Source organism: Loxodonta africana, chromosome 19 (genome assembly GCF_030014295.1).
Source record: "Loxodonta africana isolate mLoxAfr1 chromosome 19, mLoxAfr1.hap2, whole genome shotgun sequence".
NCBI lineage: Eukaryota > Metazoa > Chordata > Mammalia > Proboscidea > Elephantidae > Loxodonta > Loxodonta africana.
Genome location: NC_087360.1, coordinates 8,091,257 through 8,106,188, shown reverse-complemented (window position 1 = coordinate 8,106,188; position 14,932 = coordinate 8,091,257). Strand labels below are relative to the sequence as shown.

At 45.1% G+C, this 14,932-nt stretch overlaps 1 protein-coding gene across 1 annotated transcript in view; it reads left to right on the top strand.

Annotated features, from left to right (window-relative positions):
• The window catches only part of CFAP251 (cilia and flagella associated protein 251), a 95,633-nt gene that overhangs the window by 7,820 nt on the left and 72,881 nt on the right, over positions 1-14,932 (top strand). Inside the window, exons 3-4 of the mRNA XM_010599893.3 lie at positions 1,653-1,793; positions 4,132-4,241. Coding sequence (XP_010598195.2) covers positions 1,653-1,793; positions 4,132-4,241 — 251 coding nt within the window. The remainder of the gene's footprint in view (positions 1-1,652; positions 1,794-4,131; positions 4,242-14,932) is intronic.

Genomic DNA, 14,932 nt, shown 5'->3' with positions numbered 1-14,932 from the left:
GCCGCTATGAGTTGGAATCAACTGGACAGCATGCAACAACAACCACTATTTTTGTAAAAGACTTTGAACACAAACATACTACTGTAGTACCATTGGATTGAAAGCAGTAGTCAGATTTAAATTACCTATAGTTTTTTGTTTTGTAAAATTTCTATTTGGGCTTTATTCCAGGTAATATGGACTTTTCAATTCTTCTAAGGGAATTCGGTCTCTTTATCCTTCCGGGAAAAATGGGGTTTAAGAACCAGAGGTGCAGACTGAATCCTTGCCTTTCTCACAGAGTTACTTAGTGGTTTTATTAGAATTTGTCTGTTTTACATACTTTGATGAAGTAAGTTGATTTTCACAACATTTAGTGCTCAATATGTGTCTGGTACTGAGTTTGGTCCAGGTCCTGGAGAATGGAAAAATGGGAAGATGTTTATTTACTGTTGAAGACTTTCTTTCTTTTTTTTCCCTCCCCAGGCTGGCCTCCCTGAAGAAAGTTTATTGTACCCACTTCCAGCCTCACTAACCTTTCCTTTTCTTTTGAAATTGAGATATAATATATACCTGTCTTAGTTATCTAGTGCTCCTATAACAGAAATACCGTATGTGGGTGACTTTAACAAACAGAAATTTACCTTCTCACAGTTTAGGAGGCTAGAAGTCTGAATTCAGGGCGCCAGCCCTAGGGGAAGGCTTTTTCTCTCTATTGGCTCTGGAGGAAGGTCATGTGTCTTTTAGCTTCTGCTCCTGGGCTGTCTTCATGTGGCTTGGCATCTCTCTTGCCCCAACTCTGCTTCTAAAAAAACCCACTGCCGTGGGGGAGTTGATTCTAGCTTGCCTTTAATCTCTTTTATACTTCAGAAGAGATTGACTCAAGATGTACTCTGTACTAATCCTGTCTCATTAACATAACAAACCCAGCCCATTCCCAAATGGGATTGTAACCACAGACATAGAGGTTAGGATTTACAACAACATCTCATAAAATTTACCCTTTGAAAGTGTACGATTCACTGGTTTTTAGTATCTTTACCAGGTAGTGTAACCGTCACCACTAATTCCAGGACGTTTACATCACGTAAAAGGGAACCGGCGTCTGTGAGCAATCACTCCCCATCTGTCCTCCCTCCAGCCCCTGGCAACCACCTGTGTCTGTCTTCAGTGTCTGGATTTCATACAAATGGAATCCTCTAATATGTGGCCTTTTGTGCCTTGCTAGTTCCCCCACAGCGATGTCTTTGAGGTTCATCCACGTTGTAGCATGCTGCTGAGACTTTTTTTTTTTCTGTTGCAAAAGACCTCTTTATTTTTTTTACTTTAAGTGAAAGTTTACAAGTCAAGTCAGTCTCTCATACAAAACCTTATATACGCCTTGCTATATACTCCTAGTTGCTCTCTCTCTAATGAGACAGCACACTCCTCTCCACCCTGTATTCCCTGTGACCATTCAGCTGGCTCCTGTCCCCCTCTGCCTTCTCATCTCCCCTTCAGACAGGAGCTGCCCGCATAGTGCTGAGACTTTCTTAAAATGGTTTCTCTTCATTGGACAGTGAGAAATCCTTTTGAGGTGAACTCCTTTTCCTGGGAACTCTGAGCAGGAGAGCCTGACATCGCATGCTGGGCTCAGCACACCAGAGTCTTGCAGGTTTACCTTTGTCTTCCAGACCATGACTTGGGCGTTCGGATGGAACAGCTCCCTCCCTGTCTTCAGTATTCGAGATGGAAACCAGAGAGTTCTTCTGTACGTCTGCGCGCACACTGCCGTCATCTACGACGTTTTCCAGAACAAACAACACCACCTGCAGGTATGCGGGGTTTTCTTACTGGAAGTCCCAGGGACTGTCTTTACCTTACATGTAGCATTCTGTTTGTATTCCAAGGGCTGACTTTCTTACATCACCATCACACTGTTCCACCTCTCTGTTGAACTACAGCAAATCCCATCTTTAGAAACAGATTTGATTTTTCATTGTCTCTCATCTAATCAGAATCAGTTCACATACAACTGCTGCTCACCTTATAGTTACAAAAATTTAAAACACCTGTGTTTTTTTACATTTGTGTAAAGGCTGTAGACAGGGTTTTCCTACAATCCATTCTGTTGTTGGCACAGAGCAGTGGTGAGTATAAACCAAACCGATGGCCATTGAGTCCATTCCAACTCACGGCGACCCTATAGGACCAAGTAGAACTGCTCCATAGGGTTTTCAAGGCTGTAATCTTTACGGAAGCAGACTGCCACATCTTTCTCGTGAGCCGCTCCACTGGTGTGTCCAAACCACCGACCTTTCAGTTAGCAGCCGAGCAGTTAGCCACTGCACCGCTGGGGGCTCCTTAGGTGAACATAAAGAGCAGCTACTCAGTAGGGTCCCTTTGAGTCATAATTGACTCAGTGGCAATGGTGTTGGTTTGGGTTTATTCAGCAGGGACTCAGAGTTAATGAACACTTATACTCCTTCCCAGTTTTCAAAAGGCCTTGATCCTCATAATCCTGCCAAGAAGTAGATATTAAAAAAAAAAAAAAAAAGATATTAGCATCCCCATTTTACAGAAGAGTAAATCGAGGGTCAGAGAGATTTAAGTGACTTGTCCAGGATTGCATTAGTCATTGATGAAGCAGGTCTTGGACTTAAGTCTCCTGACTTGAACATATTAAGTAGGTCAAGGTGGTCTCCTGTCCCTCCCTCCCTTCAGCAGCTTTGAATGCTTTTGGCCCTCACCACCCCTCCCCACCCTGCCCTCCACCTTCCCTCACGCCTGCCCTCCCCACACCGCTCCGCTTCTTCTGTTCGGGACATTCTGGGCCCCTTTCCTTGTCATCACCGGTCTGTCCAAATGTTGTATTTTCTTAACAACTGCCGCTCCACTTGTTAAACTGGCAAAAGGTTCCATGTTACCCTTTTCAGCTGACAAGGCTTTTGATAGGGACCTTCCTCAGTGGATGCCCTGCTCAAAGTCATCACAGAGTATTTACCAAGAGCTTAGTCAGTAGCAGCATTGGGCCAGGAAGCAAGATACCTGGACCCAACTTCAGGAATTTGCTTTCTAGAAGAGGCGTCTGAAGAAATGCTCACGAAACAATCAGTAGGCAGCTTCCCATGGGGCTTGGTTGACTGTGCAAGGCCGAGCACAAGACCATGCAGAGAGGCCCACACAGGCAGGGAGGAGGAGGATGGTGGCCGCCGGGCTGGGATGGGCAGGCCAGAAGATGCAGTGCCATCATGCAGGTAGGAGTCCAGCCCCTCCAGAGTCAGATGGCTGGAGACGGCCTTGGCCACTCACTCCATCATTTGTTCACTCATTTATTCCACAAGTACTTGGTCATAACCACTCTGCCTCCGACGATGGGTCTGTAGTCTTAAAACAGATCCAGTCCCTACCCTCATGGTGCTTATTGTCTGGTGGGGAAAATAGACCTTAAACAAGTGAACACGTAAATACCCAGTTACAGATCGTCATAAGTGCTCGAAAGGAAATGTAAAAATGCTACAAGAGAGAATAATCAAGGGTGAGCCGAGATTTATTTTAGATTGGGGGCGCTGGGCAGGGAATGAAGAAAGTGCCTTTATGTTGAGACCTGAAGGAGGAGGAGCCAACCAGAGACAGTGTAGGGGGAGAACGGTCCAGATGGGGAGCTCAAGGGGAGGCCCAGGAGGAAGGCCAGTATGGCCGGGTGTTGGGCCCCGGGTGTTGGGTGCCTGAGAGTGAGGTGAGGTGCGGGCGGAGGGTGGCGGGGGCCGTTCTACACAGGAAGCTACGTGAGCTCACTGGTGTTTCAAGAGGAGCCCTCAGTTGTGTGGCAGAGGATTGTGGGGGTACCAGTGGAAGCAGAGTGACCAGTGAAGAGGCTGTGAACAAAATTTTAGGGATATGAGGCTGGCAGGGCATTCAGTGGGGCGGGGGTGAAGCCCAGGTATTTATTCTCCACCAGAGCCAGGAGTTAAGAGTGAAACTTATCCTTCAGGTGTCTTGAGGAAGATGACATTTGAAAACCATAGGCCAGGAGAGATGGGGAAACCCCAGGGAAGTCCGGTGGGAGTAGACTGTTGGGCCAGCCGAGTCCTGAAAGGGAGCTGAGATCCTCTGGCGCCTAAGGTTGGGCTGCATCCTACCATCCCTACTGTCTTCTCTCCGTTTCTGCAGGGCCACGCCAATGTCATCTCCTGCCTCTGCATCAGCGAAGACAGGAGGTGGATTGCCACGGCTGACAAAGGGCCCAACTGCCTGATAATTATATGGGATTCCTTCACAGGGTATGCTCCATGTGGTCACTTTTTTATTTTCTATTTTCTATAGAGTACCTAGCACAGTGCCAAAGCAACGAATAAGTAACACTGGTCAGAGGATGTGGAATCCAGTGATGGGTTACAGGGTGGGGCCTGGTTCCCGGGGAAGATTGGTTGTCTTGTTGCTTCAGGGCCTGATGGGGTGTCGTACCTTGGCGAATTTCCCATTTATGGTTCTAGGCTCTTTAAGCTCAGAAACTAGGTTTTTCAGTGCCCAGAGTAGACTGGGCTCAGAAGGCTGACTCACATTAACTCAGCTCACGAATGGCCAAAGCATAAACCAGATGCCAGCTCTTTCATTTACGATGAGAAGCATGACTTTCCCCAGAATCAGATTTTCTAGTCACTGGCTGGGCCACCTCTTCCTGGACCGTTCTTGGTGGGCACCACCAAGTGTTTCCCCCAGCTCTGCATTCATGTTTCATGTTGCCTGATGTCTTTTCTGGGAATGCATTTCTTCTTGGGTATGGTCAGTCCATTACCCAGCTGGGCATTTGGATGTAGAGATGATAGGAACCTCTCCAGAGCTGCTGTTTTCCTGGGGCCGAGACTCACTTCCAGCAGCCCCTTTCTGTTCACAGCCCACCACGGCCCTTTCTTTTTAATTAATAGGTTTTATTTTTCAGAACAGTTTTAGATTTGCGGAAAAATTGAGAAGATAGTAGTGAGGGTTTCCCATAGACCCCAGTTTCGCCTATTATTGACGTCTTAGGAGCTCCTTACACTTTTTACAATTAACGAACCACTGTCGGTGCCTTGCTAGTAACTACAGCCCGTAGCTGAGTCAGGTTTTCTTAGCTTTTACCCGATGTCCTTCTTCTGACCCGGGATCCCACATTACAATAATTGTCATGTCTTCCTCTCGCTGTGACAGCTTCTCAGACCTTCCCTGTTTTTGAGGAGGCCTGGTCAGGCATTTTGTAGGATGCCCCTCTATTTGGACTTGTCTCTTGCTTTTCTTATAAGACCATCATAGCCTCTTTTTTTTTTTGGTGAAATATAGAACAAAAAGTTTGTCATTTTAACCATTTTTAAGTGTATAATTCAGGGACAGCAATTGCACTCACCATGTTGTGCAGCTACCACTGCTGTCCACTTCCAAAAGTTTTTCACCACCCCAAACAGAAACTCAGTGCTCCGAAAGTTAGGAGCCCTGGTGGCGCAGTGGTTAAAGCACTTGACTGCTAACTGAAAGGTGGGCGGTTCGAACCCACCAGCCACTCTGCAGGAGAAAGATATGGCAGTCTGCTTCCATAAAGATTACAACCTTGGAAACCCTATGGGGCAGTTCTGCTCTGGCCTGTTGGTTCGCTGTGAGTTGGAATCGACTCTATGGCAATGGGTACCCCTTAAGCAATAACTGCCTATATGTCTCCCCCCTCTATCCTTAGTAACCACTAATAAACTTCCGTCTCTATGCATTTGCCAATTCTAGATATTTCATGTCAGTTGTTGCTGTTAGGTGCCATCTCGTTGGTTCCGACTCATAGTGACCTTATGTATGAAAGAACGAAACACTGTTTGGTCCTGTGGCATCCTCACCATCGTCATACTTGAGCCCATTGTTGCAACCACTGTGTCAATCCATCTCGTTGAGGGTCTTCCTCTTTCTCAATGACCTACTTTACCAAGCATGATGTCCTTCTCCAGGGACTGGTCCCCCCTGATAACATGTCCATAGTGTGTGAGGTGAAGTCTCACCATCCTCACTTACAAGGAGCATTCTGGCTGTACTTCTTCCAAGACAGACTTGTTCGTTCTTCTGGCAGTCCATGGTATATTCAATATTCTTTGCCAACACCATAATTCAAAGGTGTCAATTCTTCTTCTCTCTTCCTTATTCATTGTCCAGCTTTTGCATGCATATGAGTCAATTAAAAACACTATGGCTTGGGTCAGGCACACTTTAGTCCTCCAAAGTGACATCTTTGCTCTTTAACACTTTGAGGAGATCTGTTGCAGGAGATTTGCCTAATGCCTTACATAAGTGGGATCATACAGTATTTGTCCTTTAGTGTCTGGCTTATTTCACTCAGCATCATGTTTTCAACATCACAGCCTTTGACATGCTCAAGTCTGAGAAGTGAGACGCAGTATTCCCACCCCGCAGACAGCAGCCCAGGGTGAGGGTGGGTGGACATGCACGTGGACTCTGGTGCTGGAGCCTTGGTTCTGAGCACCAGGCTCTGTGCTCTCCTCATGTCTGCCTCCTCTCTCATGCTGGAGACTACTGGACGGTGCCTCTCGGGTACCCTTCTTCCTGAGCCACAAAGTTCAACCTCGAGGGCCCTTTCCTGACAGTGTGGCAGACCAGGGGTGTCAGGCTTTCCGTGGGCTCAAGTGATGCTACTCCACCTGTGGCCCACAGAACGAGCTAGTCCATCACTGCAGACTAGCCACAATGGACGTGAAGTACAGAACATGACAAAGTGCATTTAGGAATTTCATAGCAATTTGACATTGCTGTGACATTTTTAAGGAACCCTGGTGGCACAGTGGTTAAAGCAGCCAATTGCTAATGGAAGGGTAGGCAGTTCAAAACCACCAGCGGCTCCACGGGAGAAAGATGTAGCAGGCTGCTTCCATAGAGGTTTACAGCCTTGGAAACCCTGTGGGGTCTCTATGAGTTGGAGCCGACTTGGTGGCAGTGGGTTTGGTTTTGGTTTGGGTGACATTTTTATCTTATAAAAGTATTGGTCTTTTATGGATTGAAAAGTAAAAAAAAAAAAGATATTCCTTCGCTACAGATAGTTTGAGAAGACTGGACAGGAAGATGGGAAGATACTCAGGCAGGTGGAGGGAGTGTGAGATGTTGGGCAACAGCTCTCAAGCAGAAGGTGGGCTTATTTGTTGAGGATGTTTGGGGACTTGGGATGTGGGAACGTGGCTTGGTATAACTGATGGAAATGCAGCAGAGTTGCCCAAAGTGAAATACAAGAACCATTGAGTGGCAGGGAGCCCGGCAGAAGGCCAAAATAGGAATCAGCTGTGACCCTCTGAGTGCCATGGGGACGCCTTGTCCAGCAACGCTGAGCCGAGCAGCGTGGGGATAGAGAATGTGGACTGAGATGTGGAAATCTGGGAGACGACAGAGCTCAGGACTCAAGAGCGACGGGGTGGGAGGAAGCAGTGCAGGCCCTGGGCTCCCCGGGGCTTCCAGTTGTCCAGCTCCACCATGGCTAGCCCTGTGACTTGGAGGGCCAGAGATGTTAAGTGACTCTCCCCATCTGCACTGAATGAGGATAATAAGAACACCTACCCCACAGGACTGCTGTGACCATAGAGCTGGATACTTGGCCCTGGTCGGTGCATATAGGTGGGTTTTCTTTCCTAATTCCTAGGCCTAGAGGCTGAGGTCTGTGTAGATTCATTGATAGGGGTCTAAGGCCGTGGTTACAGGTGTGTGTATGTGGTGGGGAGTGGGGGCAAGTGAATCCAGATGTTGAATATTACGGAGAAGTTCTGGACAAGAATGTTCTGGGAAATGTAGAACAAAATTCAAATTCATAAAAAAGACCTGACTTACTGGTCTGAGAGAGACTGGAGGAATCGCTGAGACTATGGGCCTGAGACAGCCTTCTAACTTGGAGCTGAAGCCACTCCCAGAGATCACCTTTCAGCCAAATACTAGGTAGGCCTATAAAATAACCAATAACACATGTAAGAAAAGTGCTCCTTAGAACAATTATCCATATAAGACCAAAAGGACAACATCAGCCCAAAAGCAAAGATGAGAAGGCAGGAAGGGGCAGGGAAACTGAATGAACAGGGATCTCAGGGTGGTAATGGGGAGAGTGCTGGCTCATCGTGGGGATTGCAACCAATGTCACAGAACAATTTGTGTATAAATTATTGACTGGGAAACTAATTTGCTCTGTAAACCTTCACCTAAAGTACAGTAAAAAGAAGAAGAAGAAAAAAAAAAAGACTGGGAAGGGGACATAGGTAGCATTCTCCCCCAGGTGACCGATGACCTCTGTACATCCATGTCACCCAGTCCTGGTTCTCTTACCTGACCTCCTAGTGGCATCTAACGCCTTCACTTCCCTTGGCTTCTGTCTTAGTTATTGTCTTGGGCTGGGTTCTCTAGAAAAGCAAAACCAGTAAAGCATGTAAATGTACAGAGAGATTTATATCAAAGAAATGGCTCATGCGATTGTAGAGGCTGGAACATCCCAAGTCTGTGGATCAGGATAGAGGCTTCTCCTGATTCACGTAGCTACAGGGACTGGTGAACCCAAGACCGGCAGGTAGGAGAGCAGGGCTCTTGCTCACAGGCTGTGAAAATCGATGAATCCCAAGATTGGCAGGCAAGACCACAGGTAAACTGTTAGTTCAAGTCCCAAGAACAGAGTCAGACGAACAGGAGCCAGCTGCAGGATCCAGAATGAGAAAAAGCCCCTGAGCCTTCCCAGAATGTCTGCTTATATTCGGATACAGGCCACACACCCAAGGAAACTGCCTTTCAACTGATTGGCTACTCACAGCAGATCCCATCATGGGGGTGATCACATAGCAAATCTCAATAGGGAAGTGATCACAACATTATACGCCTGCCAAAACACTGAGAATCATGGCCCAGCCAAGCTGACACACGATCTTAACCATCACAGTTACTAGTGCTGCTATAACAGAAGTACCACAAGTGGATGGCTTTAACAAACAGAAATTTATTCTCTCACAGTCTAGGAGGCTAGAAGTCCGAATTCAGGGTGCCAGCTCCAGGGGAAGGCTTTCTCTCTCTGTCGGTTCTGGGGGAAGGTCCTGTCATCAGTCTTCCCCTGGTCTGGGAGCTTAGCACAGGGACCCTGGCTCCAAAGGAAGCGCTCTTCCGGTTCTTCATTCATGGTGGCATGAGGTCTCCCTGTCTCTCTGCTGAATTCTCTTTTATATCTCAAAAGAGATTGACTCAAGATACAACGTAATCCTGTAGATTAAGTCTTGCCTCATTAACGTAACTGCCTCTAATCCCACCTCATTAATATCATAGACGCAGGATTTACAAGACATAGGAAAATCACATCAGATGACAGAATGGTAGACAGTCACACAATATGGGGAATCATGGCCTAGCCAAGTTGACACACATTTTTGTGGAACACGGTTCAATCCATAACAGCTTCCCTGATCCCATGGCCCCTTATTTGCTCTCTGTCCCTTTTCAGTCTCTTCTCAGGCTCCTGCGCCTGTGGCCACTCCAAAATGTGGCCCAAGATGAGGAGGATGTTGACGTTGCTGTATAGCTAGGCAGGGCAGACCCAGGATCTGAAGCCACACTGTCTGCCTGTTCTCTTGTTGTCAACAGACTATCAGCAAGTCCTCTTTTTGTTGTTGTTGTTGTTGTTAGGTGCCGTTGAGTCAGTTCCGACTCATAGCGACCCTATGCACAACAGAACAAAACGCTGCCTGGTCCTGCGCCATCCTTACAATTGTTGTTATGCTTGAGCTCATTGTTGCAGCCACTGTGTCAATCCACCTCGGTGAGGGTCTTCCTCTTTTCCACTGACCCTGTTCTCTGCTGAGCATGATGTCCTTCTCCAGGGACTGATCCCTCCTGACAGCATGTCCAAAGTATGTAAGACGCAGTCTCGCCATCCTTGCCTCTAAGGAGTATCCTGGTTGTACTTCTTCCAAGACAGATTTGTTTGTTCTTTTGGCAGTCCATGGTATGTTCAATATTCTTCACCAACACCACAATTCAAAGGCGTCAGTTCTTCTTCGGTCTTCCTTATTCATTGTCCAGCTTTCACATGCATATGAGGCAATTGAAAATACCATGGCTTGCGTCAGGTGCACCTTAGTCTTCAAGGTGACATCTTTGCTCTTCAACACTTTAAAGAGGTCCTTTGCAACAGATTTGCCCAATGCAATGCGTCTTTTGATTTCTTGACTGCTGCTTCCATGGCTGTTGATTGTGGATCCAAGTAAAATGAAATCCTTGACAACTTCAATCTTTTCTCCGTTTATCATGATGTTGCTCATTGGTTCGGTTGTGAGGATTTTTGTTTTCTTTATGTTGAGGTGTAATCCATACTGAAGGCTGTGGTCTTTGATCTTCATTAGTAAGTGCTTCAAGTCCTCTTCACTTTCAGCAAGCAAGGTTGTGGCATCTGCATAACGCAGGTTGTTGATGAGTCTTCCTCCAATCCTGATGCCCCATTCTTATTCATATAGTCCAGCTTCTCAGATTATTTGCTCAGCATACAGATTGAATAGGTACGGTGAAAGAATACAACCCTGATGCACACCTTTCCTAACTTCATACCAATCAGTATCCCCTTGATCTGTCCAAACGACTGCCTCTTGATCTATGTAAAGGTTCCTCATGAGCACAATTAAGTGTTCTGGAATTCCCATTCTTCACAATGTTATCCATAATTTGTTATGATCCACACAGTCGAATGCCTTTGCACAGTCAATAAAACAGAGGTAAACATCCTTCTGGTGTTCTCTGCTTTCAGCCAGGATCCATCTGACATCAGTAATGATATCTCTGGTTCTACGTCCTCTTCTGAAACTGGCCTGAATTTCTGGCAGTTCCCTGTCAATACACTGCTGCAGCTGTTTTTGAATGATCTTCAGCAAAATTTTGCTTGCATGTGATATTAATGACATAGTTCTATAATTTCCACATTTGGTTGGATCACCTTTCTTGGGAATAGGCATAAATATGGATCTTTTCCAGTCAGTTGGCCAGGAAGCTGTCTTCCATATTTCTTGGCATAGGTGAGTAAGCACCTCCAGCGCTGCATCCATTTGTTGAAACATCTCAATTGATATTCCATCAATTCCTGGAGCCTTGTTTTTCGCCAATGCCTTCAGAGCAGCTTGGACTTCTTCCTTCAGTACCATCGGTTCTTGATCATATGCTACCTCTTGAAATGGTTGAAAATCGACTAATTCTTTTTGGTATAATGACTCTGTGTATTCCTTTTTATCTTCTTTTGATGCTTCCTGCGTTGTTTAATATTTTCCCAATAGAACCCTTCACTACTGCAACTCGAGGCTTGAATTTTTTCTTCAGTTCTTTCAGCTTGAGAAACGCCAAGTGTGTTCTTTCCTTTTGGTTTTCTATCTCCAGCTCTTTGCACATGTCATTATAATACTTCACTTTGTCTTCTGGAGAGGCCCTTTGAAATCTTCTCTTCAGTTCTTCTACTTCATCAATTCTTCCTTTTGCTTTAGCTGCTCGATGTTCGAGAGCAAGTTTCAGAGTCTCCTCTGACATCCATCTTGGTCTTTTCTTTCTTTCTTTCCTGCCTTTTCAGTGACCTCTTGCTTTCTTCATGGATGATGTCCTTGATGTCATTCCACAGCTCATCTGGTCTGCGGTCACTAGTGTTCAATGTGTCAAATCTGTTGTTCAGATGGTCCTCTTTTTACCGATGAGGAAACTGCTGAAACACCCCCCCAGGCACCCACTGCCAGAACATCCAAAAGCCCTGTTCTGTCTGCCTCCCAGATAACCTGGCTCCACCTCTGCCTGGGCCAGGGCAGCAACCTCCTCTCTGGTCTCCCTTCCCCTCACTGGCACCCTCAGTCCATTCTCTGTAATATTGATTTTTTTTTTTTAATTTCCTTCTAGATTTTTCATTTGGGTAATATTTTTAATAGACTTTCTTTTTTAGAGCCATTTTAAGTTTACAGAAAAATTGTTCAGAAAGTACAGAGTCCCCATCAACCTCCCGGCCCCTCCCCACACTGTTTCTCTTATTGTTAGGGCCCTGCATTCCCCTGGTACATTTATTATAATCAATGAATCAATACTGATACATTATTATCAACTGAGGTCCAGAGTCTACATGAGGGTTCCCTGTTTGTGTTGTACAGCCCTGTGGGTTTTGCCAAGTGCTAATGTCAGGTGTCTCCGTGACAGTGACATGCAGAATAATCTCACTGCCCTAAAACGCCCCGTGCTCCACCTGGCCATCCCTCCCCCAGGTCCCCTAGCAACCACTGATCTTTTCACTGTCTCTGTAGTTTTGCGTTTTCCAGAATACATGACTTCGATTTTTAAAAATCATTTAAATAAATCTTAATGGACACGTAATACATGATTTGAAATCGACTCAACGGCACCTAACAACAACAATACACGACACATGTATTTTGCGGAACTGAAGTGTCCTGTGGCTGCCATCTCTAATTGTAGTCCTCTTCCCAGAGCTTAGTTACAGTTTGGTGTGTTTCCACCCAGTAAATACGTGGACTTGTAGAAATGTGTATCATTGCTCTGTGGTTTTTCTCCATGACATGGCTTTCTTATTTACAAAGCTGTCTCCCCACTAGACTGGGAGCAACTTGAGGGCTGTCTTTTTTTTTTTTTTAATTATAAAGCAAAGCTCACCAGTACCCATACCATCCCAAGTCAACTTCGACTTGCGGTGAACCCATGTGTCTCAGCATAGAACTGTGCTCCAGGGGGATTTCAGTGGCTGATTTTTCCCAAGTAGATCTCCAGGCATTTTTCCAAGGTACCTCTGGATGGACTCAAACCTCCTACTTTTTGGTTAGAAGCCGAGGTGTTAAATGTTTGTGCCACCCAGGGACTTTAAGTAAAGCGTATCTGTAGTAAACAGTTCAAACACTATGTATGAGTTTCACGATATCCCAAAGGAACCCAGAAAAGATTATTCAGAGGCTGCTCTGGTTTTAGAATGAATAGTCACTTTATTGAAGTGATAAATTAAAAACCATAGTTCTTCCTTAAGCTTCTCATTCAGCTTACAAATTTTATTCTGTTTATAAATCTAGCAAATGTTTGCAGTTGCCTTTAAGGGGGCTTTGATTAATGTTTGGCCCCATTTACAAATTTGGCTATTAACTCCTTTTAAACATTTTAAATTGCGTTTAGAAATTTAATGTATCCGTTTTCACTTTCAAGTTTGTTAGTTGTCTGATTAATAAATCCTTTACCAGCTCATAAGTAATTCTTGTAAATCAAATCAATTAAATTTGGTTTAAGAAATTTGGCATAAGAAATAAATAGGGCAAATCTTAATTTCCCTTCAGTGTTCTAGTATTATTTATAAACTGAATACAATTTCAATTTAAAATCACAAGTCTAAATCAACTACATATTTTAAATTAGAATCACAGATCTAATCTGTTAGACACTCTGATACGTAAAATCTTCTTAAGCATTACACATTCCTAAAAAAAGAACAAATTCTGAATCACAAATATATTAATATTATAGGTCCGATTGACTTCATCTTTTCTATATGTAATTCTAAATACCCTCAGATAAGACACATTTTCCCACTAAGGCTACCACTGTGTCATTCTCGACAATTTAGGAATTGCCTTCCTAAGTGTATTTTGGGGCCATTTCTCAGTTGGATAAATTTTCTTAAGTGACAGAGTGGCCATCGACTGGGACACAGACTTGGTTCCAGCTGATGGGGACACTGATGTGACATACTGAGGCCTGTTTAAATTCATTCCAGCAAAGACTCCATGATGAGAAATGTGAGTGGCCAGATAGCCCACTTGCTGGTTGAAGTCTTTTTACCACCCACGCCTCTCTTCCCGTGGGACTTTGCAATCCCACCAAGGTGACAACTGGCTTCCACCATTCCGTTTCTTTGGCTCCCTTAGGTATTTCAATACCGTGTAATCAAATTCTCCACCTGTCAAGGCTTTGTCTGACTCTTCCATTTCTAAAGTCTTGCCGGGGACTGGACAAAGGTGTGTTAGCTGCAGATGAAAGCCCCTCCTCAGCCATACCCTGTCTCCAGAGTAACCAGGATGAACAGTCTATTCCTCCAGACTTTCTATACATAAAAACACACCCCTACACACACGTACAATCAGGATGATGTTATGTGTTTTTGTTGTTGTGTGCCATCAAGTCGATTCTAACTCGTATAGAATTGCCCCGTATGGGAGCAGCTCACTAGGTCTTTTCTCCTGCAGAGTGGCTGGTGGGTTTGAACCGCTGACCTTTCGCTTAGCAGCTGAGTGCTTAACCGCTGCACCACCAGGGCTCCTTTTGCTATGTGTACCGTTCTGTAATGTACTTTTTTCCCAAAATTTGGGCCGCTTTCCTAGATATCCCTCATTATTTTTGAAGGCAGCTTAGTTTTTCATTATGCGGCTGTACCGTCCCCTATTGATGGACGTTTGTGTTTTTCCAGATTTTTTGCTGTTAATGCAGTGCTATAATGAACGTAAATTTGCATTATCTCTGCTTACTTTTCTACCATTTCTCTAGGATAATGCAGCAGAGGTGGAATTGATCGATCAGAGGGTCTGTGCCTTAAAAAAATTTTTTTTGTTGTGCTTTAGGTGAAAGTATATAGAGCAAATTAGTTTCTCACTCAAAAATTTATATGCAAGTTGTTTTGTGACATTGGTTGCAATCCTGCATTGTCAGCCCTCTCCCCCTTTTCCCTTCCACTCTGGGTTCTCTGTGTCCATTTGTCCTGCTTTCCTGTCCTTTCCTGACTTCTCTTCTTTGTTCTTGGGGAGGTGTTGCCCATTTAATCTCTTATACTTGGTTGAACTAAGACGCACATTCCTCCCATGTGTTATTGTTTGTTTTATAGGCCTAATCTCTGGCTGAAAGGTGGACTTTGGGACTTCAGGAGTGCCTTCAGGACTGAGTTAGCAGGGCGTCCGGGGACCATAGTCTCGGGGGTTCCTCCAGTCTCTGT